The 26,535-nt window shown below is 39.0% G+C and overlaps 1 protein-coding gene across 6 annotated transcripts in view; it reads right to left on the bottom strand.

Moving 5' to 3' along the window:
• Window positions 1–26,535, bottom strand: part of phf21aa (PHD finger protein 21Aa) — a 395,003-nt gene that overhangs the window by 87,383 nt on the left and 281,085 nt on the right. For 5 of the 6 annotated variants that reach the window (XM_073049161.1, XM_073049163.1, XM_073049159.1 and 2 more), the window contains exons 5-7: window positions 8,757–9,011; window positions 6,958–7,047; window positions 5,413–5,700 (exon numbers count right to left, since the gene is read on the bottom strand). In XM_073049161.1, the coding sequence (XP_072905262.1) occupies window positions 5,413–5,700; window positions 6,958–7,047; window positions 8,757–9,011 (633 nt within the window). Of the gene's footprint in view, window positions 1–5,412; window positions 5,701–6,957; window positions 7,048–8,756; window positions 9,012–11,466; window positions 11,720–26,535 lie in introns of those variants that run through there. The other variant, XM_073049164.1, reaches the window with a different exon arrangement.

Genomic DNA, 26,535 nt, shown 5'->3' with positions numbered 1-26,535 from the left:
ACTTGCGCCTGACCAAACTTGACATTGTTTTCACGCAAAGCATTCAAGCCTAAATTCAACCTTGTTTGTGATGTTTAGTTCAAGCGGTCACATAAAACAATGTTTTCAAGCTGTTTATCACTACAAGGAGGTTGTTTGACATTTTTAGTATTAATTTACATTTTTATAAAGCAGAGGTAATCTTACTGAAATGGAGTCACAGGGCAAAGAAATAAGTCCTTCATTTACACAAATTACATTTTATTCTCCCAAAATTCTCATCAACTCTCCAAGACACTACCATTTATTGACACATAAAGGGAGAATTGGGGTATAGGGGGCTCTGGAGAGAGGTAGTACCCTTGATGTCTGGCATGCTGCTCCCTACCAGACAGGGTGGACAGGCATCACTAGTCCTCATCCATCTCCTAAATCTGCGTGATGGCTCCAAGCACCATACCCCAGTAAACCGCTTCAGCTGGCGGGCTAAACCACGTGAGGGGGTGGTGTTAACATGGCACCACTGGGCAAATGACTTCCATGATGAAGTCACCAGCCGGGGCGGAAAGGTTCTCAGATGAACTACAACGGCCACACGTTCACGACCAAGGCAAGCCACCTAGTTGGAGGAAATCGGCTGTGGTCAAACCTGGGGAGGGATGGGCTCCACCAGGTTTCAGATGCCCAAGACACGCCACATGACTAGCAGACCAAAAATCAACTTCACACCGGATCGGTCACAGCCTGGGTTACCAATGACCACGCTATCTATCTCACAACAGGGCAGACGCGATAAGTGTGCTCCTGGTGATGCAACACAGAAGATCTGTGGTAGAAAGATCATCTGTGGCACAGAGAACAGCACAATCGCCACACGGAATGTAAGAACACTGAACCAAGCAGGAAAACTCAAGGAACTCACGCATGAGATGGAAAGATACAACTGGCACCTCCTCGGGCTCGGTGAAGCCAGATGGAAGAATGCCGGAGAAGTGCATACTGAGGAAGGACATATACTCGATTACAGCAGGAAGAGAACAGACATGAAAATGGCGTGGGGTTCCTAGTCAAAAAATCCATTAAGAACATTGTCCTAGGATGCCAACCAGTGTCAAGCAGGCTCACGACCATCTGCCTGCGAGTAAAACCATTCAACATCACAGTGGCACAAGTCTACGCCTCAACAACGGACTACGACAATGAACACATTATAGAATTTTATAAGAAACTACAAGACATCATCGACAAGGTGGATAAAAAAGATATTTTGATCATTCAGGGTGACTGGAATGCCAGGGTGGGCAGAGACACACAAGGTGATTGGAGGGATCTCACCAGCCCCTCATTCAATGACACCTCCAATGAGAGGGGACTACACTGCTGGAATTTGCTAGTTATAACAACATGGTGTTGTCAAACACACTTGGAGAGCACAAAGCATCCCAAGAATGTACCTAGCATGCCCCCAATGGTCAACATCACCAGATTAACTACATCCTGGTGCAAAGACGGCACAATCTGGTGTGAACAGACTGAACATTCCCAGGAGCAGACATGGGCAGTGACCATGACCTTGTCATGATGAACATCAGAGTGTGCTTGAGGAGAATTAACAAGCCAAAAAACAGCCAGCTGAGATTCGACCTTGAAAAACTTAAAGACCCCGCCATCTCTGAAGAATTTCAGGCAGCAATTGGGGGAAATTTGCACCAATACTCCTCCTTGACGAAGACCTGGAGACCACTACAAATAACTTTAACACAGTGATGACGGAAACAGCAAGCAAGATTCTGGGGAAAAGCTGCCGCAAGTCTAAACCATAGGTCACTAACAAGATACTGGATATGTGTGACACAAGAAGGAAATTAAAATAAAAATACAGCAGAGGGAAGAACAGAATACAGGAAAATCAACAAGGAAATCAGGAGGGAAATGAAGGAAGCCAAGCAAAGACGGCCAGCTGAATAATGTGCGGACATTGAAGACAGCCTCTTCAACAACAACACAAAGAAGGCATTCCAACTGGTAAAAGATCTTACCAAAGAAAAACAAGCCAATGTGAACACCATCCAAGACAAAAATGGCAAAAGTTCCAGAGAAGAAAAGGAAATAATGGAAAGGTGGCCAGAGTACTGTTCAGAACTGTACAACTACCAGAGCAAAGGGAATCCAAGCGTGCTGAATGTACAGGAATCTTCCAATGAAGATGACTATCTAATCATGCATGAAGAAGTTGAAGCCGCAATACAATCACTGAAGTGCGGGAAGTCAGCAGGAGTTGACAACATCCCTGCTGAACTGCTGAAGCATGGAGGAGAGGCCATGATAGACATGATTACCACCATATGCAATAAGATCTGGCAGACAAGTGAACGGCCGACACCTTGGACTCAGTCACTGTTCATTGTGCTTCCCAAGAAAGGCAATCTCCAACTTTGCCAGAATTACCATACATCAGTTTGATCAGCTATGTAAGCAAGGTAATGTTCATGATCATCTTGAACAGACTGAGACCACAGGCAGAAGACATCATTGCTAAGGAACAAGCAGGCTTCCGTAAGGGCAGAAGCACCACTGATTAGATTTTCAACCTCCGCACCCTCTGTCAGAAACATCTTCAGCACTAGAGAGAGTTCTACCACGTCTTCATTGACTTCAAGAAGGCGTTTGACAGAGTCTGGCATGATGCCTTATGGGTCACCATGAAGAAATTCAACATGGGGCAGAAGCTGATTCATACAATCTATCAGCTTTACGCCAAGGCAACCAGTGCAGCATTCGCTCAAGGCACCATCGGGGAGTGGTTCCATACCTCTGTAGGTGTCTGTCAGGGCTGCCTCCTCTCCCCCACTTTCTTCAACATCTTCATGGAACGGATCATGAGTATTGCCCTTCAAGATCATGTGGGCACAGTCAGCATCGCAGGGAGGTACATCACAAACCTAAGATTTGCTGATGACATTGATGGACTTTCAGGAGAAGAGGACGAACTGGTCAGCCATCTTGACAGTGCCTCCACAAAGTTTGGAATGGAACTAAGTGCTGAGAAAACCAAGCTCATGGCAAATGCCTATGGTGCCATCACAACAGACATCTCAGACCATGGTCAGAAACTTGAACAGTGCAGCAGTTCAAATACCTAGGGGCAATCATCAGTGATGAAGGATCAAGACCAGAAGTCCTGGCAAGAACCGCACAGACAATAACTGCACTATCCAAACTCAAGACAATATGGAGGGACAGCAACATCACCATTAAGTACAAGATCAGACTCCTGCGTGCATTGGTATTCTCCATCTTCCTGTACGCATGCGAGACATGGACCCTCACAGCAAAGGTACAGAGGAAGATACAGGCATTGGAAATGAGATGCTATCGCAATATCTTGGGCATCTCATACTTGGACCACATCACAAACGAGCAGGTCCGCAAGACCATCCAGCATCACATTGGCCCCCATGAAGACCTTCTCAGAACGGTGAAGAAAAGAAAGCTGAGATGGTACGGCCACGTAACAAGATCCAGTGGCCTTGTAAAGACCATTCTACAAGGAACTGTGGAGGGGAAAAGGAGAGGCAGACAGAAAAAAAAAGATGGACGAACAACATTAAAGAATTGGACAGAGAAAACATTTGCGGTGACCCAGGCCCTGGCACACCACTGTGACAGATGGAACAGACCAGTGCTTAGCTTGTCATGATGGTGCCCTGATGACTCCACCAGGAGTTTGGGGGAGGGGGGAGGGGAGAGAGAGCGGGGGGAGAGAGAGGGAGGGGAGAGAGAGGGGGGGAGAGAGGGAGGAGAGGAGGAGGGGGAGAGGAGGAGGAGGAGGGGCGAGAGGAGGAGGAGGAGGAGGATTTACAGCAGTCAATTACCTAAGTGATTTACATATATTTGGGATGTGGGGGCAAATTCCACACAGCACTACAGATCAGGATCCAACATGTATTGTTGGAGCTGTGTGACAGTGATCCCACTAGATATACCCACATTGCTCTTATTATGGCAGAATGGATGATGAGAGGACATTTCTACTAGCGGTGTTTTCTAGAACTAGATGGCATAGTTTCATAAGAGGATCACCACTTTCAGATGAAAATGAAGGGTAAATTTTTTTCTCATTGGGGTTATGACAAAGGAGTGATTTAATATATTCAAGATGAAGAATGCAAGATACTTTTACTATAAGGGAGCTAAGGGACCCAGTATGACAGTGCTTAGAACAAAATTGGAATGGTCATGATATTATTGAATGAGGGGAGCAGTTCTGAGAGCCATTCATTCCAGCTGACATTATTATGTTCTTATGTAAGAGAAATATTCAGTTTTGTTTCTGGCCAGTATTACTGGAACTCCAAATAATGGTGAGAATATAAACCTCAAAGGTGCATGTGTACATTTGGTTATGAATTTTCTTAAATGCTGTACACACTGAGCAACGTACACACTGTTTTGAATCTTTGTTTCCCAAATGATTAGTTACCAGTATACATAACCAAAAGGTGCATTATCCACATGCTTACAGAGGAATCGCAACTCAGGACAAGAATCCATTTCTCTTTCCTATATATGCAGGTTAACAAACAGCAATTCTGGAGGTCACAATTACATTTCCATTTTAAATGGGATATATCTTGGAGGAAGGAGCAGGATAAATTAAAACGAGTAAAATAAAAACTACCACACTATAAATAATAACTTAAAATGGAAATGTCCACCTAAATTTAGTAAACCAATTAAATTACACTGATTACACTGACACTGGAATCAGAACCAATGCTTCACTCCCAAAGTGACACGAGACTACCTCCTGGAGATGACCCACATTTCTGTAAAAACACATTGACTGAGAACCTTATTATGCTTTTCACAAACATCCCAGAAGGACATAATGCAGAAAGGTTCACTCTGAACAAGTTCTAAAGATGTGATTGTTTTGATCATGAGATCAGAGTCCAACACTTATCCATTGATTTATTAATTAAAAATTCACAACTTCTTTACTGCTGGGCACCGTGCAATCAGCAATATAAATCTAACTCGATGTTTATACACTGCATTCCAAGGTATAATGGCCTGAATTAACAACGCATCTGTTGTATTGGTTAGTTATAGAGTAATATAAAAAGTGTGTGTTTTTATTTATTACACCTGTATATATAAGTAGTTTTCAATGACCGTGACATTGCCAAAAAGCATTTAAAAAAAACTTTCTGAATATGTGAGATTGAAACAGAAATCATTTGACTGGCCAGAATTTCCAGCTGTTTAGATAAATAGTTTTTCTCCATTGCTTTCTTCTCTCATTCTAAAATGAACAGTTTAAAAAATGTATTAAGCCTCAAACAAAAAGATCAAAATACAAAGGTGATTTTGTTCCAGCTGTCAGTTTGCCCCTGCTTCTGAAAATTAAAAGCATCCCCCAACAAATACCTTATTGTCCAGATTTGTTTTGCTGAGTTTCAGCTGCTGCGGGCTAGCCACCTTAGGACCAGAGGTGGCTATGACAATGCCTGTTAACTGAGCAGTTGGTAGCGTCTTGGTGACAGCAGTAGGTTGTCCATTCACAATTCTGGCTTGATGTATGGAATTTGCAGCTGATGACTGAGTTGTGGGCGTTAGTTTTGTTAGCATCACTGGTCGCTGGATAAGTTGTGAAGTTGTAAACACAGGGGCAGGTGCAATCGGAATGCTATTTGGCATCACTGGCTTTGGACGAACCTGCAAAATCATCAAAATCTTAACATATTATATCATAACAAGGCTCCTGCTGCAAAATGTTTATGCTTTGCAAACCAATGACCTGCCTACAAAGCTGATTATTCTTGGTAACAATTCAGAATGTCAGCAAGCTATTAATCCTCAGAGACAGAAACAAAGTTAAGGCATGTCCTGGTATACATTTCAAGGGATGGAAAAGATGGATGATTTCCCCCTTCTCACAGTTGAGTTGGAGTGAACTGCAGCACTCTTACAATAATCCCTGATAAATTTTACTTGCTTAGTTTGGGCCTGTAAAATGAATCAAAGGGTTTTCAGTTTACATAGCTAATGTAATGCATTTATTAACTGACCTTGTGAAGCTAAATAGTTCTACTTTAAAGAATTATTGAAGAAGTAAAGAAGAGAAACTCTGCAGATGCTGGAAATCCAAGCAACACATACAAAATGCTGGAGGAACTCAGCAGGCCAGGCAGCATCTATGGAAAAGAGTACAGTTGATGTTTTGGGCTGAGACCCTTCAGCAGGACTGGAGAAAAATGTCAACTGTACATGTCGAATTCACTTATGTTCACCCATGACATTAACCTGTAATTTTTGCACTTTTCCAAAATCTCTGTGCCAATCTGTTCCTCAAAGTACCTGCTACTACTGGGGGGACTATAGAATCTTCCTGAGCTTGCACCCCTGTTTCTGACTTACACCCACACTGACTCAAGAAATGATCCACCCAGTATTCACTTCTTCTCTGCAGCTGGGACATTATCACTGATAAGCAATGCCACTCCCTACCTTCTGCAACATCTACACCCGGGAACGTTCAGCAGCCTTTCCTGCCCTTGTGAAAGCATTCCTGACCTCTGTAATGGCTATGACAATGTCGCTTCAAGTACTGATCTACATTCTAAGTTCATCAACTTTGATCCTGATATGTCTTGTATTAAAGTAAACACATTTTAATCCATCCAAATGAATGCATTTAAGCCCTAACCACTGTATCCTTCCTTAGTCTCTCTACACATTGCATCAACTGCTCCATCATCTAACTTATCACACTGACTCCAATCAGCAGTTCAGAACATGAAAGTTGTGTTTCTTTAATGCTTCAGAGACACAACATTTTTATTGATGTTTCAGAGAGAAACGTCTAAACTGATGCAGTGTAATATTATGAAGGGTTGTGTCACTTTAATGTATCACAATGATATTGCACTCTTGTGTTTTGATTATGAAAGCATAATTATCATTAGTATTTACCTGTGGTAAAAGGGTTGGACGTTGCGTCAGCCTGGGTGGAGGAATGAACTGGGGTACCTTGATTGGTGGGGAGTTTGTCGTCTGTACCTGCTGGTTTGGAAATAATTATTCATTACTTTTGGAAAAATAAATGCTCACATTAAGAATTAATACTGAATCTATTTCAGCTGGTTATGCTTATGTTTGTAACTAAGACTTAAGAGAAAGTTAACATTATTTTCAATTTTTTTCTTACACAGAAAGATGGGAAACTTTACTGAAAAAGTATAACAATGTTTGAGATGGCCTGTGCAGCAAAGACAATAAAAGATACATGCCAATAAATCCACATCAAGATCCACAAAGTCAAAACCTTAATTAAAGGTGGAAACATATAAATTGGATTGGCATTTCAAAGCAGTACTGAAGTGTTATTTCTAATATGACTTTTAAACACAGATTAATCTGTCTTCTCAGGTGGATGTACACTGTGAAGGTATTTTATTCAAAAAGTAACGAGGGAATTTGTCCTCCTTTCTAATCAATATCAATAAATTTGATGGGCATTATTATACTATTGTTTGCTGAGAGTAAGTTGGCTGTTGCATTTCATACACAATATATGTCAATAGTTACTGATTATACAGCACTAAAAAATGCATAATTGGCGGAGGTGAAATATAAACACAATTTTTTTCATTCATAATAAAGCTAAAATTTGATAGATATTTTAAGAATTTAAGATGCAGTTCAAGTTTTCAGTCAACAATCTTTGAAATGGAAATTAAATGGGGTGACACAGTAGCGGGGTCAGATGGTTGCATAGCAGTTAGTGCAATGTTATTACAGCACCAGCAACCTGGATTCATTTCTGCTGCTGTTTGTAAAGAGTTGGTATAATTCTCCCTGTGATCATGTGGGTTTCCTCTGGGTGCTCTGGTTTCTTCAAACATTCCAAGGACATACAGATTTGTAGGTTAATTAGGTCACATAAGTGTAACTGGGCAGCATGAAGTCATTGGGCTGAAAGGACCCATTGCTGTTCTGTATATCTAAATAAAAATTTTAAAATAAGTTGGGGTATGCCTGTCTGTTAAGGCAGTAGGAACAGCAGAAATGTCAAAAGTAAACTGGATATTTACTTGTAAGAAAAAAAGGTATTTGAGAAGAGCAGCAAGATTGTCCTTCAAAACAGTCATACTGATACGCTGGGACAAATGGCCTTCTCTATGGTGTCTTAGTCTATAATATTTCAGAGATAACATCAAGTTTCATTGTTCAGAGGACAAAATTAATGTTATAGCTATGAAATGATTCAAAGCAACTGCTAAAATTTACATTTTCTTTCCATCAGTTAGCAATTTCTCTTTAACAGTGAGTTTTTATTATTCTCAAGCAACACACACAAGAAGAGTACAGTCGACGTTTCAGGCTGAAACCCTTTGGCAGGACAGAAGGGAATACTTAAACTTCTTCAGGGTAGGCATTCTGTCCTGCTGAATGGTTTCGGCCCAAAATATTGACTGTACTCTTTTTCTAGATGCTGCCTGGCTTGATGAGTTGCTCCAGTATTTTGTCTGTGTTGCTCGGATTTCCAGCATCTGCAGATTTTCTCGTTTATTTTTGGTATTCTCACTTGTTTTGCTTGGAAATCTATATTGTTTGTGTTCCCTGGTTCAGCTTCTAAGGGGATCACTATTATTAAACATGAGATAGTTAAAACTTAACTATAATGAACTCACAAAACAATGAAAGATTTGTGGCTATGAATTGCAACACAGACTTTAAAAGAAAAAAAAGTACTTCCAAGTTTTTCTTACCAACTGTACAGTTGATTTTGGCATTATTCGTACAGCGTCAGCCCCCAGAGTTGTCAGTTTGTTGGTAATCTGTAGGTTGATGGGTGTGTTTTGAGAGTCTGTATTAACCACTGGTTTCTGAGGGTTGCTTAGAGCTGTTACCATGGCAATGGTGGGTCTTGGTGAAAGGACTGAGGCAGGCACAGTATGTGTTGTTTTCAGTAGAGTAAGTGGAATCTGCTTTGCGGTAACAACTGAAGGTTCACTTATTGTCTTCTGAGAATTTAAAAAATAAACAAATAGTCAATAGCCTTTTGAATAATGAAACAACAAATATAGATGCAACTACTTCAGCCAAAATACTCACAACTTTCAGTTTTTAAACAGCATTTCTATTCTGAACAAATTGAAAGAATATGAAGTGGAAAATCAATGTGACAATGCAACAAAAAGGAGAAGTCAAAGAACATAAGAAGCATTTATAACTTCACTGTGGATATGTTACAGCAACTGTTATTAGCATTAAGACTCAATACCCTGAAAAGTCATGTCAATGGAAATGCTCAGGAGATCAGACAAAAGCTGTGATATGAAATCTAGTTACATCTCAGATCAATGATCTTTCAGCTGGAAGTTCTGCTGAAAAATCACCAACCCATAAATACCCTTTTTCTTAAAGTCTAACTTGGCACAAAATTCAAGAGCAGAATTCCCAGTGGCAATATCAGCATCTTCCAGCAAGGTCCATAATTGGGGCATGTACACAGCCACAAAATCACCAATGGAGCTTCGCAAGTCTCAAGCCACTGCAATTTATAGACCCCAAATTATTCATGTATAACAACAGAAAAGTTTGCAAGTTCCTTTGAATAGTTTTCTTCAGTGGGAATACAGATATTCAGTCCATATTTCCAGTAAGACAGTTGTTTTGATGTCTAATTACAGTAACCTAGAGAACAGAAAGATGAACTGAAGCATGGCTGTTGGGATTCAGTCAAAAAATCTGTAGTTTAAGATTGCTGCTGAATTATCAGTACTGTCAGAAAGACAAGAAAAATGAACACAGATGAAATACATCTTACAAGAGCTAATCAACTATATATAAAATATCATGACAAAAATTAAATCCACATGTACACGATTTCCTTTGGAAGAGCTTAATGCATCACTACCTGCTAACTAGGACAATCACGCTAATGTGTTCAAAGAGATCCTGAATTTTCTTTCTAATTTTTATACTCTTTAGCTATACAAATAAATAAAATCAGGATAGTGACAGAGGTTAGCCTGTTGTGTTCCTTGGATTTGCTGTGTATACCTGGAAGAAAATGAATTTCAAGCGTTGTATATCGTGACATATATGTATTTATTTTTAACTTTGACACCTGATGGCAGATGGGAAAGGGCAGTTCCTGAAACATTGACTGTGTTTCTTCAGGCTCACACTCCTGGATGATGGAGGTTCTTAATGATAGATACTGCCTTTTTGTGGCATTGTATTTTGAAGATGTCCTTGATGCAGTGGTGGCTAGTGCCCATGATGGAGCTGACTAGTTTACACCTTTCTACGGCTTTTTCCGATCCTGTGCAGCAGCACCCCCCCTTCCAATACCAGTTAGTGATGCATGTAGTTAGAATGCTCTCCACAGTACATCTGCAGAAATTTGTGAGTGTCTTGGGTGACATATCAATTCTCCTCAATGAAATATAGCTGCTGTCATGCCTTCTTTGTAAATTCATCAATATATTGAGCCCAGGATAGATCCTCAAAGATTTTGACACCCAGGAACTTGAAACTCCTCACCCTTTCCACTCTGACCCATTGATAAGGATTGATGTGTGTTCCCTCGACATCCTCTTGTTGAAGTCCACAATTAACTCCTTGGTCTTTCTGATGTTGAGTGCAAGGCTGTTGCTGCAACACCCCTTGAACAGCTAATCTATCTCACTCCTGCGCACCTCCTCATCACCATTTGATATTTGTTGTTAAGGCAGCTCACCCTAATCTTATTAAGGACTGGTATGCTTGTTGCCCTTTTGAAGCAGTTGAGACCCTCCAAATGCAGCAGTGAGGGATTGAACATGTTTTTGAACATTCCCACCAATTGGTTGACACAGGTTCTCAAAGCCCTACCAGTCACACCATCATGCCTACCAAAGGATCCCCCTCTTTGAAGATGTTCTAGCATCAGCCTCTGAGACAGATCAAAGGATTACTGCATGCTGCTGAGATTCACACAGGTGCAGTTTTATTTCTCATTTTCAAAGTGGGCATAAAAAGGCACTGAGCTTATTTGGGAATGAAGCATCACTGCCATTCACAATGTTAGGTTTCACTTTGTAGGAAGTAATGGCCTGCAAACCCTGCCAGAGCTGGCGTGCATCTGATTCTGTCTCAATTCAATTGGAATTGTTTTTTTAGCCCTTAAAATAGCCTTCTGTAAGCTGTAGCAGATTTTCTTGCATGGTTCTGGACCAGCAGTCTTGACAGTTTTGATCTAGTCCTCACCAGACTACGAATCTCCTGGTTCATCCACAGATTTTGGTTTGGATATGTCTGGCATTTTGTTGAAGGCCCACACTCATCCACACAGGTCTAGATGGTCAGTGACAACTGTTGTGTATTCATTCAGACTCAAAGATGAATCCCTCAATATTGTCCAGACCACCAACTCAAAGAAATCCTATAAGTGCTCTATTGCCTCCCTGACCATGCCTTCTTGGCACTCACCAATAGTTGTGAGATCTTTAGTTCTTGCCTATATGCTGGGAAGAGAAGTACAGCCAGGTGACCGGGCTTTCCAAAGTGTGGACGTGGGGTGGCATGGTAAGCATTCTTAATGGTGGTATAACAGTGGTCAAGTGTGTTGCCTCCTCTGGTTCCACAGGTGCTATGTTGGTGGTAGCTGTCCAGAGACTTCTTCAAGCTGGCCTAGTTGCAATCCCCCACAATGATAGGGAAGGCGTCAGGACACTTAATTTTGTGCCTGTTGAAACATACCATCCAATAGACAAGCTGCAGGAAATAAGACAGCCAACATGAATGAATGAAACATATAGGATGGTGCCCAGATGTCAACATATAATAAAGTTTATTGAACATTTGGCTCTTTAAAAACCTCCAAAGATATAAAGAACCAGCTTCAATTTAGTCTTGCAACATACACCATCTGCAGATTCTCTCTTGTTTGTGATTCAATTTAGCCCTCCATTGAAGACTCTATAAGCTTTGCTTCCCTAGCACTACAGAACAATTTGATATTGCATTAGCTGTGAAAACAACAAAAATGCTTCCAAACTTTAAAAATTTTGGTGAATAATAACTGAGAAGTATGGATTAGTGTGATTTGCTGAATAATGAAATTAAGCACACAATGGTGATAAGAATGCATACTATTACTTCTTTATTATTCCCTGAAGTCTGCAATCTGCAGTATGATATTTCATACAAACTCAAATTACTGCAATTTTAAATTAGAGCCACATAGTTCCTTAACAGAGCATAAAATGCAAGAAATACTCAGAAGGTCAGATCACATCTGTAGAAAGGGGAATAGAGACCCTTCGTCAGAAATGAAAAGGAGACAGAAGAAGCTTGTAAAGTTGCAGGGAAGGTTGGGGGAGGAGATTGTCTGTGCTAGGGAAAAACTGGAGTGGCCTGGGGATAAACTGTAAACAAGATTATCTGGTCAATGAGTGATTGGGAGCAGTTAGAAGATGAGAACATACACAAAGGACCTAACCTAAAGAATGTGGGAGTTGTGAAATGCAGAGCTAGAGGGCATAACCAGTAGCTCAAACTGAGCATGTACTTCAATCCCAGAGAGGGAAAAAGGAAAGGGGGGGGGGGGGTGGAAGAGAACAAGCTGAGCAAATATAAAAGATGGATTTAATTTTTCATAGATGCTGCCTGGCCTGCTGTGTTCCACCAGCATTTTGTGTGTTGTTGTTGTTTAATTTTCCACTGTTTTTTTCGCAAAGCACATTACCCTGTGTATAGTCATAATTATTAATTTATACAGCACAAAAACAGGCCTTCATCCCAATTTAGACAATTCAGGTCACATAAATCTCATTTCAAGTTCAATTATCATTCAACTATACATGAATATAGCAAAATGAAACAGTGCTCCTCCGGGGCCAAGGTGGAAAACAGCATACAGATGAGGAGGTCTCAAGATGGCACTTATGGAGTGAAGCGGTTTTAGGCTTTGCTCCAAACCTCTTACTTTTTTTAAACCTACAAACACCCCCTAATTGATCTTTTTATACCTATTCTAAAGGGGTTTAAACATATGAAATTTTTTTCAACTGTTTGAATCATTTTTAACTCGCTGAAATGTCTAAAGCAAAGGAATCGAAACAGACGAAAGAATCGGTAACTTTAGAAGCAATTGCGAATCTTATGGACGACAGACTTGGAAAACTGGAGAGTAAATTAACCGCAAAGCTTTCTACGTTTGATGAAATTTTAAAGACATTTGACGTAAAACTTCAAGCATTTACACTGGAGTCACAAAAACAACAAGCAAGTATTTTAGTTCTTGAAGAAGCCGCTCGCCAGAGAGATCGTATAATTGAAACTTTGCAACAACAGCAAACTTCGACTTCTCAACAGATGGATCGTTATAAATCTAAAATCACTGATCTTGAAAACCGCTCTCGAAGACAAAATCTTCGGTTAATTGGGATTCCGGAAAAATTTGAGAATGGCGATCTCACTGTTTTTTTCTCCAAATTTTTAATGGATGTCTTTGGCTCAGAAGTACTGGATTCCCCTCTAATAATCGACCGTGCACATCGCATTTCTCGTTTTCATTCAGATTCAAGTTTGAAACCACGACAAGTAATTCTCCGGATCCATTACCCTCATACCAAAGAGCGTTTGATTCGGGCTGCACGGAAAAAGGGTATGACCAGCTTTCAAGATTTTAAATTCCGTATTCTGGAAGACTACAGTCCCGAAGTTTTAAGGGCAAGAATGGCTTTTGAATCGGTTATGTCGGAAATTCACATTTGAGAGTTACTCTCGAAGACAGAACTTATCGGCTGTTCAAATCTGCAGTGGATGCTCAAAGATTTCTGGAAGAATAACATTTTATCGGGTTGACTAATGTAATAATTAGTCTATAGATTTGGATCTTTTATAAAATGATGTTTTCTTTTATGTATGGCTAACATGTATTTGTTTATACATGGTAAAAATTCGTTTTTGGTTTATTCTGAGTTTGTTATTTTTTCATATTATTAATCTGTTAGTTTTGAAAGTAATTTATTAGGGTTTTCTTTTAAGTTCGTATACATTTTAAAAATATTTTTAACATTTAAATATTAAGATTTTTTAAAAATAAAATGTTGTTTCTTCTTCCCGAAAGGCTTTAGTGTTTGGAACGTCACATCCGTTTTGATGTGTTTGAATAAGTTTTAAACTTTCTTTTAAAACACTAATTCAGTATTATTCATTTATGGGTTTTATCATTTTAATTTTTTTTAAAAATCCTTTTGTTTTATATATATAATACTAACTTTATATTTTAATTTTTGTCATACCAACCCTTTCTTATAATATGGGTGGTTTGTATCTTTTATTCAACTTTTTTTTTGTTTGAGTTGCCGTCTTGAGACATGGGGGTAATTTTAGTGTTAGATTGCTTGCTTGCCTCTTTTTGGCTTTTTTCCTGGGGTTTTGAGGGTGGAGGGAGGGGGATTTTTCTTCTTTCTTTTCTTTTTGCTTGCTTTATGCTTAGTTTTACTTCATGGGCTCATATGAAGATAATGGTTGCAGTGTCATGACTTCCGGTTCCTCCTTGAACTTACTTCCCTCTTCCGGATTCATGAGTTCATCTTTTTTTTAACCTTATGTGTTAATTGTAATAAATATTGTCAATATGGATAGGGTTATTAATTTTGTTTCTTGGAATACTAATGGTTTAAATCATCCGATCAAACGGAAAAAAATATTCAAAGTATTCCATAGAATGAATGCTAATGTTATCTTTGTAGAAGAGACTCATGTAAGGAAGGTGGATAGTCAACGCTTTTTTAGGTTTTGGAAAGGCCAACAATATCACTCGAATTCTCAAGCCAAAGTAAGAGACTTTTCCATTTTTATAGATTCTTCAACCTCCTTTATATATCATGAAACAATTTCAGACCCACAAGGTAGATTTTTGCTTATTACTGGTCTACTTTTTAATCAAAAAGTTGTTTTAGTTAATGTTTATGCTCCAAATACTGATTGTCCTGAATTTTTTAAGTGTCTATTTACATCCTTTCCCAATTTGAATCAGTACAGACTGATAATAGGTGGGGATTTTAACTGTTGTTTAAACCCTTCGATGGATAGATCCAAGTCCACACAAGTTCTTCTGAATAAATCGGCCTCTCTTATCAACACCTTTATGACTGATTCAGCAATTTGCGAAATTTGGCGTTTCTTACACCCCAATGACAAAGAGTTTTCATACTTTTCTCATGTTTATCATAATTATTCAAGAATTGATTACTTTTTCATTGATCATCGTTTACTTACAGATGTTATCGATTGTAAATATGACTCTATTACCATTTCTGATCATGCACCTTTGAAGTTATCTATTAAGATAATGGATTCATCTATTATTGCTAAATCTTGGAGGTTCAACTCTATTTTATTGCAGGACTTAGACTTTGTTAATTTTATTAAACAACAAATTGATTTGTTTTTCTCAACAAATTCTACAGCAGAGATCTCTAGTGGAATTTTATGGGACACTTTTAAAGCATTTATTCGTGGACAGATTATTTCATACTCTGCTGGAGTTAGGAAACGAACTAATTCTAAAATATTAACATTGGTTGATAAAATCAAAGCAATTGATAAGATTTATTCAGTGACCCCCAGCAAAGAACTTTATAAAGAAAGAGTGGAACTTCAAATGGAGCATAGTTTGTTATTATCCTCTTCGATTGAAAATCAGTTAATTAAATCTAGAACCCAGTTTTATGTATATGGAGATAAGTCTGGTAAATTATTGGCTAATCAATTGAAAACTGCTTCGGTTAAACGACAGATTACTAGGATTCGTAAACAAGATGGCACTCTGACGATCGACCATAAAGAGATAAATAAAGCCTTTCAAGATTTTTATAATTCCTTATATCAATCAGAATTTGCTGAGGATTCTTCTATAATAGATGAATTTTTAAGGAAATTGAATATTCCAAAATTAACAGTAGAGGATAGTGTATTCTTAGATACACCTATCACGGAAACTGAAATAAAAAAGGCTATTTTTTCAATGAATTCCGGTAAAGCTTCTGGTCCAGATGGTTATTCTGCAGAATTTTTAAAAATCTTTTTCCTCTATACTTTCTGCTTGGCTTTGTAAAATTTTTAAAGATGCGTTAATTATAGGCAAATTGCCACAATCCTTTTATGAAGCTTCTATTTCTTTAATCCTTAAAAAAGATAAAGGCCCTATTGAATGTGCATCCTATCGGCCTATATCCTTGCTGAATACGGATTTTAAGATGTTTAGTAAAATTTTGGCTACTAGATTAGAAAATATATTACCTCGAATCATTTCTGAAGATCAGACTGGATTTATTAAAAATCGCTATTCATCTTTTAACATTAGAAAATTAATTAATATTATTTATACTCCTTCACCCAAAATACCAGAATGTGTCATTTCTTTAGATGCTGAAAAAGCATTTGATAGAGTTGAATGGCCATATTTATTTAATACGATGCAGCATTTTAATTTTAGTTCAAAATTTATATCATGGATTAAATTAATATACTATAAACCCTTGGCTTCGGTTTTTACCAATAATCAAAGATCTCCTTTTTTTCAGTTATTCTGTGGTACAAGGCAAGGTTGTCCTTTAAGTCCTTTACTATTTGACATCGCTTTGGAACCTTTGGCTATAGCCATTCGTGAATCACCTAATATTTTGGGTATTACTCGTGGGGAGGGGACGTATAAGTTATCATTATATGCTGATGATTTGCTACTATACATATCCGACCCTGAAAGATCTATTCCTGCTATTTCGTCCTTGCTTGCTCAGTTTAGTAACTTTTCTGGTTATAAATTGAATTTTAATAAGAGTGAATTATTTCCATTAAATATGCAAGTTCCAATTTATAAACATTTACCATTTAAAGTTATTACAGATTATTTTACTTATTTAGGTATTAAAATTACTAAAAAACATAAAGATTTATTTAAAGTTAACTTTTTACCCTTAATTGACCAAATTAAGCAACTTGCTATCAGGTGGTCTCCACTATCTTTGTCATTGGTTGGTAGAATTAATGCTATTAAGATGATGGCATTACCCAAATTCTTATATTTATTTCAAGCATTACCAATTTTTATTCCTAAATCTTTTTTTGATACTGTGGCAGAATAAAAATCCTAGACTAGGCAAAAAATATTTACAGAAGCCTAAGAAGGAGGGCAGTTTGGCTCTGCCAAACTTGAGATTTTACTATTGGGCAGTTAATATACGATATTTAATATTTTGGACACAAGAATTGACTACAGCTCAAACTATGTTATGTTTAAATTTAGAAAAAATTAGAAGTGGTGTATTAGATACCTCTATTAAATTTGAAGAGATACGGAGACCATTTATTCAATATTTTCATATGATGTGATATGACCCTGTTCCAAGCTTATTGGATTTTCCAGCTTTAATCTTATTTATGTTGAGAGGATCGGAGTTGACGACACTGATGATTATGTATTCTTGTGAGATAATATAAACAGCCCTTTTTTTTCCTTTTTAGTTTTTCTTTTTTTTTTGCTTCTTTTTTCTTCTTCATTAGTTATTAGATTAGTAGGTTAGTCAATTTTGCAATCATTTTTTTTCTTTTTTCTGTTTTTTTTGTATCATATATTATGAAATACCTAGATTTACCTTGTTCATACATATACTGTATGGTCCATGTTTTGGGAAAACTAATTTATACTGTAATCATTGCTTATGTATTCTTTCATGTGTAATGGGAATTTGTATGTTTGTAATCCCTTTATTAATATATCAATTGTATTTTGTTCATAATATTATTAATAATAATAAAGAGATTGAAAAAGAAAGAATTGACTACAGCTGCTTGCCCACAATGGGTAAATTTGGAATGTAAATCTGTACAAGACTTTTCATTTTTTTCAATCTTAGGATTTTCACTTCCTTTTTCTTTATCTAAATTGAATAAACAAATAACTAATCCTATAGTCAAATATACATTGCGAATTTGGTTTCAATTTCGTAAATTTTTTGGTTTGAATAAGTTTATTTCATCATGCCCTATAATATCTAACTATTCTTTTCGGCCCTCTCTTATGGATCAAGCTTTTCTTTTATGGGAAACAAATGGGATAACATGTTTTTGTGATTTGTTTTTGGATGATAGCGTTATGTCCTTTGAACAGCTATCTAATAAATATAATTTACCTAAAACCCATTTTTTTTTAGATATTTGCAAGTTAGAAATTTTTTGTATAATGAGTTACAGTCTTTTCCGAAACTATGTCCATTGGACATTACGGAAAGAATTTTAGCTCTGAATCCTTGTCAAAAGGGTTTAGTAGCTGTTATTTATAATATGATCATGAAAATACAGCCAGAAGTATCAGAAAAAATTAAGAAAGAATGGGAAGAAGAACTTCATTGTCTTATATCCACTGAGCAGTGGGAGAAAATTTTACTATTAGTCAATTCGTCCTCTATTTGTGCTAAACATGCCCTAATACAATTTAAGGTTGTACATAGAGCTCACATGTCTAAGGATAAACTTGCTCGATTTTACTCTCATGTTAATCCAACCTGTGACAGGTGTCATTCTGATGTTGCTTCATTGACCCATATGTTTTGGTCTTGCCCTTGTTTACAAAATTACTGGAAAGATATTTTCAGTATTATTTCAAGAGTTCTGAATATCAATTTCCAACCGCATCCTTTTACTGCAATTTTTGGTTTACCAATGGTGGATAATAGTCGTTTATCCTCTTCATCTCGACGAATGATTGCATTTGTTACATTAATGGCTAGAAGATCTATTTTATTGAATTGGAAAGAAATTAATCCTCCAACTATATTTCAGTGGTTTTCTCAAACTATCTCTTGTTTGAGCTTAGAAAAAATTAGAAGTGTTGTCTTTGATCCTTCAGTTAAATTTGAAGAAACTTGGAGACCATTTATTCAACATTTTCATATGAGTTAAATTGTCTTTTCCTAAACCTCACTTTGATTATCCTTAATTATTTGGATGGAGGTTCGGAGTTATTGGCACTACTGTATGTATTTAACATTATCTGTACTTTCCTTTACTCCACTGTAATACTGATCATCCAATTTTTAGTTTCTCAACTACTGGAAGAATTCTTGTCATATGATGATCACTTTCTCCTAAGAGTTCCTTTACCTTAAGCTCCCACATCAACTCTGGTTCATTACACAACATCCAATCCAGAGTTAATCTTTCCCACAGTGGGCTCAACCACAAACTGCTCTAAAAAGCCAATTATTTGGCATTCTAGAAATTCCCTCTTTGGTTCCAGCACCAACCTGATTTTTAGTCTACCTGCATATTGAAATCCCCCATGACAATTGCCTTTTTTATCTCCCATTGTAATTTGTACCCTACATCCTGGCTACTGTTCAGAGGCATATATATAACTTGCATCAGGGTCTTATTACTGTTACAGTTTCTTTACCCTACCCATAAGGATTCTGTGTCTTCCGATCCTATATCACTTCTTTGTAAGGATTTGATTTCATTTTTTACCAACAGAGCCATCCCATCCCCTCTGCCTTTCGATACAATACGTATCCTTAGACATTAAGAATCTCAACCATGATCTTCTTTCAGCCATGACTCGGTGATGCCCACAATGTCATACCTGCCAATCTCTAACTGCCCTACAAGGTCAGCCTGGTTATTTAGTATACAGTGTGTATTCCAACAGAACACCCTCAGTCTTGTACTCATCATCCATTTCAATTTTGCCCCCATGTTATACTTCAACTCATTCCATTGACTGCAATTTTGCCCCATCATCTGCCTGCTCTTCCTCAGTCTTATCATTCCAAATTCCATTCCCCTGCCAAATTGGTTTAAGTCCTTCAATTGGTTTAAATAGCTCTAACACATCTGCCTGCCGGGGTATTGAACTCCCTCAAGTTCAGGTGTAACTTGTCCTTTTTGTGCAGCTCATGCATTCCCCAGAAGAGATCCCATGGATCAAGGAATCTGAAACCCTCCCTCCTGTACCAATTCCTCAGCCACGCATTTATTTGCCCAGTCATCCTACTCTTACCTTCGTTGGTATGTGGCACAGGCAGCATTCAAGAGATTGCTACACTTGAGGTCCTGCATTTCAGCCTTCTACCTAACTCCCTGTATTCTCTCTTCAGGACTCTTTTTTTTCCTACGTTTGTTGTTGGTACAAATATGTACCACAACTTCTGGCAGTTCGCCTGCCCCCCCCCCCCCCCCACCCTTTTAGAATGCTGTGGACCCAATCCGAGACACCTCTGACACTGGCACCTGGAAGGCAACATATTATCCAGCTGTCTTTCTTGTCCACAGTATCTGCTGTCTCCTCTAACTATGGAATCCCCTATAGCCAGGTGACTTTAACTTTCCACATATTGACCGGGAATCCGATAATGTTAAAGGTCTAGATGAGATGGAGTTTGTAAAATGTGTTCAGGAAAGTTTCCTTCATCAGTACATAGAAGTCCCAATGAGAGAGTGTGTGATACTGGATCTGCTATTAGGGAATGAGACAGGGTAGGTGACAGAATTTGTGTAGGAGTACACGTAGCATCCACTGACCACAGTGCCATTGGTTTCAAAGTAAGTATGCAAAGAGAGGGGTCTGGTCTGCAGGTTGCGATTCTAAATTGGAGAAAGGCCAATTTTGTTGTTATCAGAAATGATCTGGGAAGTGTGGTTTGGGACAGGCTGCTTACTGGCAAAGGTGTACTTGGAAAGTGGTGCTCTTCAAAAACAAAATTTGAGAGTATAATGCTCGTATGTGCCTCTTGGAATAAACGGTAAGATAAAAAGTTTAGGAAACCTTGGTTTTCAAGTGATATTCAGGCCCTGGTTAAGAGAAGAAAAGGAGGTGCATAGCAGGTATAGGCAAGTAGGAACAAATTAGATGCTTATGAAGTAAAAGAAATGCAAGATAACACAAGAAATAAATCAACAAGGCTAAAAGAAGGCATGAGGTTGCCCTAGCAGACAAGATGAAGGAGAATCCTAAGGAATTCTACAGTTACAGTATGTTATGAACAAAATGATAGTTAGGGACAAAATTGGTCCCCTGAAAGACAAGAATGGTAATCCATGTGTGGAGCCAAAAGAGATGGAGGAGATCTTAAATGCATTCTTTGCATCTGTATTTACTGGACGGACAGATACAGAATCTATAGAAGTGAGGCAAGTGTCATCACCTTCAGAGACCCTGTACAGATTACAGAGGAGGAGCTGTTTATTACCCTGAGGCAAATCAGGGTGGATAAATATCCAGGGCATGACAAAGTGTCCCCTCGCACCCTACGAGAGGCAAATGCAGAGATTGCTAGGGTCCTAGCTGTGAAATTCAGAACATTCTTAGCGACAAGAGAGGCACCAGTGGATTGTAGGATTACCATTGGTGTTCCACTGTTTAAAAAAAATACTGTAAACAGAAACCAGAAAATTATAAGCAATTGAGTTTGACATCAGTTGTGGGAAAGTTATTGGAAGGTATTCTAAGGGACTGGATGTACAAGTTCATGGATAACCATGGACTGATTAAGGGAAGTCAGGATGTCTTTGTGTGTGATAGGTCATGTCTAACCAGTCCTGTGGAGTTTTTTGAGGAAGTTACCAGGAATCTGGATGAAGGAAAGACGGTGGATGTTGTCTACGTGGACTTCAGCAAGACATTTGACAAGGCCCCAAATGGAAGTTTAGTCAAGAAAGTTCAGTTGCTCGACATTCAGGATGGGGTAGTAAATTGGATTAGACATTGGCTTTGTGAGAGAAGCCAGATAGTGGTTGTTCCTCTGACTGGATGCCTGTGAATATAGTGTGCTGCAGGTGCTGGGTCCTTCTTTTGTTATCTGTATCAATTATATATATGAAAAATGCGGTTAACTGGATCAGCAGCTTTGTGGATGACACCAAGATTAGGGGTGTAGTGGACAATGACGAAGGCTATCATGGCTTGCAGAGGAATCTGCATCAGCTGGAAAAATGGCAGATGGAACTTGATGCAGACAAGTGCGAGGTTTTGCCCTTTAGTAGGTCCAACCAGGGTAGGTCTTACACAGTGAATGGTAAGGCACTGAAGAGTATGGTAGAACAAAGGGATCTGGGAATACAGGTACACAATTTGTCGAAAGTGGCAACACAGGTAGATAGGGTCGTAAAGAAAGCTTTTGACACATTGGCCTTCATAAATCAATGTATTGAGTACAGAAGGTGGGATTTTATGCTGAAGTTGTATAAGACATTGGTGAGGCCTAATCTGGAGTATTGTGTGCAGTTTTGGTCACCTACCTAAAGGAAAGATGCTAACAAGGTTGAAAGAGTGCAGAGAAAATTTGCAAAGATGTTGCCAGATCTGGAGGACCTGAGTTTCAATGAAAAGTTGAATAGGTTAGGACTGTATTCTTTAGAACGTAGAAGATTGAGAGGAGATTTGATAGAGGTATACAAAATTATGAGGTGTACAGATAGAGTAAATGCAAGCAGGCATCCTCTGAGGTTGGAGGGACTGCAACTAGAGATCATGAGTTAAGAGTGAAAGATGATAAGTTTAAGGGGAACATGAGGAGAAACATCTTCACTCAGAGGGTAATGGGAGTGTAGCATGAGCTGCCAGCACAAGTGGTGCATTCGAGCTCAATTTCAACGTTTAAGAGAAGTTTGGATAGGACAATAGGGATATGGAAGGCTGTGGTCCTGGTGCAGGTCAATGGGACTAGGCAATTTAGTTTTGGCATGGACTAGATGGGCTGAGGGGCCTGTTTCTGTGCTGTACTTCCCTGACCCTTTGATTTACTGGACTTCTCCCCTCTTCCCTTCTGAGCCACGGAGCCAGACTCAGTGCCAAAGACTTGATCCCTCTAGGTTCAATATATCATGGACATTCAGGAATGTTATTGTTCTTTCCTTTTTTTAATTTTAATTTATCCCATCAATTATAAAACTGACAGGGTCATAAAATGGTTTGCAATCATGCAGCCACTATTACTGTTCTTGTGCGAATTGGGTAATATTTTGAGCATTAAGCTGCTTCCAAAACAAGTTAATCCAGCATGATTTCATCATTGGTCTGATGCGTGTTACTATTTTTTTTTAACTAGTGAGTTGCGCGAAGCAGTTCAATCTCAAACTTACTGAAAATTTGATTTTTGTTTTCTTCATAAAATGTATTTTTACATGCAGTCATTTAACTAGATAGATAGATAGATACTTTATTCATCCCCATGGGGAAATTCAACTTTTTTCCAATGTCCCATACACTTGTTGTAGCAAAACTAATTACATACAATACTTAACTCAGTAAAAAATATGATATGCATCTAAATCACTATCTCAAAAAGCATTAATAATAGCTTTTAAAAAGTTCTTAAGTCCTGGCGGTTGAGTTGTAAAGCCTAATGGCATTGGGGAGTATTGACCTCTTCATCCTGTCTGAGGAGCATTGCATCGATAGTAACCTGTCGCTGAAACTGCTTCTCTGTCTCTGGATGGTGCTATGTAGAGGACTAGTATAAAATCTTACTTTAATACTTGCTAATTTAAGCAATATTTGTTAATTATTTAAGGTTACTGATAACTATAGAATGATATAGTCATATTTCACTTACAGGAGCAATTTACTGCAATGAGAGATCTATACATGAAGAATGGACAAGGTTTTGCTTTAGTGTATTCTATAACAGCACAATCAACTTTCAATGACTTGCAAGATCTTAGAGAGCAAATTCTTAGAGTGAAAGATACTGATGATGTAAGTATGTACAACCAGCTTTTTGTTTTGGGAAACCTAATTTAGAACTTTTCAAAGTTTTTTTAAAATCAAGCTTATAATTAATATGTTTGCTTCAATTGTGGGATAAATAAACCTGAGATCCAAATCATAAAATGATCAAAGGAAAAAGCAGAGATTAGTGGTGCAGAGCTTTTAAAATTATACTGAAAGAGATTGATTTATTTTTGAAACAGCTGAGCTTATGCAGTGTTCTATAAAACTGATGTACAGCACTACACAATATTCACAATTTACCATCTTATGATTTTGGCAGAACCAAAGTATTTAATCCATTTTAATTAGGCTAACCCCTGGTTAACCCCTTTCATTGTGTATCACTTGTTCCCTAATTGGCACCTCAGTGTATATGGCCCTCCTCTGATCAAGTTTGACCTTGAATGTTGCTTCCTACCTGTCAGTGTTGATACTTAAGCCAGGACAGTACGATATAGAGAAGGAAGTTGTTGCCTGTGCAGCAGGCTGTGCTTCTCCAGGGAGCTGATGAATCTAAAGGAACAGCAGAGATGACACAGTTTGGCAGTAGCAGTGTCGCAGGAGTGGCCAGTCAGTGTTAACAGCCTTAAGGGACTCCAACCCCAAATTTTTTCTCCAGGTTTACTCTCAAAGGTTTCCCCACGGTGGGTATAGCCACAAGGTAGTGCAAGTTTGAAATCAGAGATTTCCTTCTCCTAGATAAGCTGTCAACCATGGCTGACAAGCCCCATCTGCCCAGTTTTAAGGTACTAGTAATCCACTTTTGCCACTTCTGTCAGTAGAAAAACTTCCGCCAGGCTTAGTAGCTAAGTCACACATGAAGACCAGGCCCCTCAATGTATTGATTGAAAAATATCCCATACACTCTCTCGGGAACTTATCCACTCTGGTTGTAAGAGCCTTAAAATCTAATATGTGCAGAAACTGGGGCTCTTCTAATACTACCTCCTGATCCTCATCACAAACGTACTCACAGACATATCTTCTGTACAAGGACTGAGGCTCTATATACTTGACTGGCTTGTATCCAACTTTCCTAAGAATTCATCAGTTCTAAGGTTAAAAAGTTCAAGTTAAATTGTCATTGTATCATACATGAATACTGAATTGCTTCACATGTGGCTTGACTACTAGGCTCAGCAGGACTGTTTCTACTGAAGGGGCGAAGATGGACCATTGGCACTTCAAAACCAGTTGCTTTGGGCAGCTGGGGCCCATCAGCCTTGGACGGCAGCCCACCTAGGAGATGGAAAACTCTGATTTTAAACCTCCGCTGCTTTGTTGCCATACCCACCTATGGGAAAGGCTTCAGGAGTAAACCTTGAGGAAGAAATCTGGTAAGGCAGTTTGATGTTGTTTACAACTTCACTCTGGCAACTTCTGCGATGACACTGGTGCCAAGCTGTATCGGTGCTTGCCCTTCCCTTGGACTATATCAGTGATGTGGAGGGGGGAGCCTGCTGCATGGGCAACAACCGGTTCTTCAATTCTTCCTGCCCAGGCTTGCGCTGTGGAGAGGACACTTGACTCAGAGTTGACACAGCATGGAAGCAGCAGTTACTGGTGATAAGCCACTGCACTCGATTGGCATAGAGATGAGGCACCAGAGGCTGCTTCTAACAGTGGGAGAGGTCCTAGGACTTCACTAGGTAGCTACTGCCCTCCTCAAGCTGGGCAGTCCCCTTTCAAATAGGTGCTGCCTTGCCACGGTCCACATGCTCCACTGAATGTGTAGAGCTCAGGGAACCCCCGACAGGTGGATCGATAACCTTACACCTGGCAAAAAAAGGAAACGTCATAAGTATCCAGCCCTCAAGATAGGTACTTAGAACGTGTGGACCATGACACCAGGCCTTACAGAAGACCTGCAAAATTTGATCAACACCCGCAAGACTGCAGTGGACATCATCATCCATCATCACCTCTTCCTCTGTAGGCTTATGCGCCTACATTAACCTCTACCCAGAAGCTAAAGACAAGTTATGTGATGAACTCAGAGCTGCCACTACTCATGCATGGTGACTTTAACACAGGAGTCTCTGAATGTGAGCAAAACAAAAGAGATGGTTGTTGACTTAAGGAGAGCACGGAGTGACCACTCTCCACTGAACATTGACAGCTCCTCCACTGAGGTAGTTAAGAGCACCGAATTTCTTGGTGTTCACCTGGTGGAGAATCTCACCTGGTCCCTCAACACCAGCTCCATAGCCAAGAAAGCCCAGCAGCGTCTCTACTTTCTGCAAAGACTGAGAAAAGTCCATTTCCTACCCCCATCCTCACCACATTCTACAGGGGTTGTATTGAGAACATCCTGAGCAGCTGCATCACTGCCTGGTTCGGGAATTGCACCGTCTCTGATCGTGAGACCCTGCAGCAGATAGTGAGGTCAGCTGAGAAGATCATCGGGGTCTCTCTTCCGACTATTACAAACATTTACACCACACGCTGCATCAGCAAAGCTAACAGTATTGCGAAGGACCCCACGCACCCCTCACAGAAACTCTTCTCCCTCCTGCCATCTGGCAAAAGGTACCGAAGCATTTGGGCTCTCACAACCAGAATGCAACAGTTTCTTCCCCCAAGCCATCAGACTTCTCAATACTCAGAGTCTAGATTGATATCTATATAATTTATTATTATATTGTAATTTGTCCTCTACTGTGCCTATTGTCTTGTTTATTAATTATTGTACTACCCTGCACTGTTTTGTGCACTTTATGTAGTCCTGTGCAAGTCTGTAGTCTAGTGCAGTTTTTATGTTGTTTTATGTAGTCTAG

This window comes from Hemitrygon akajei, chromosome 6, assembly GCF_048418815.1.
Source record: "Hemitrygon akajei chromosome 6, sHemAka1.3, whole genome shotgun sequence".
Classification (NCBI taxonomy): domain Eukaryota; kingdom Metazoa; phylum Chordata; class Chondrichthyes; order Myliobatiformes; family Dasyatidae; genus Hemitrygon; species Hemitrygon akajei.
Note: the sequence above shows the minus strand (reverse complement) of the source record. Positions and strands in the feature narration are given on the sequence as shown.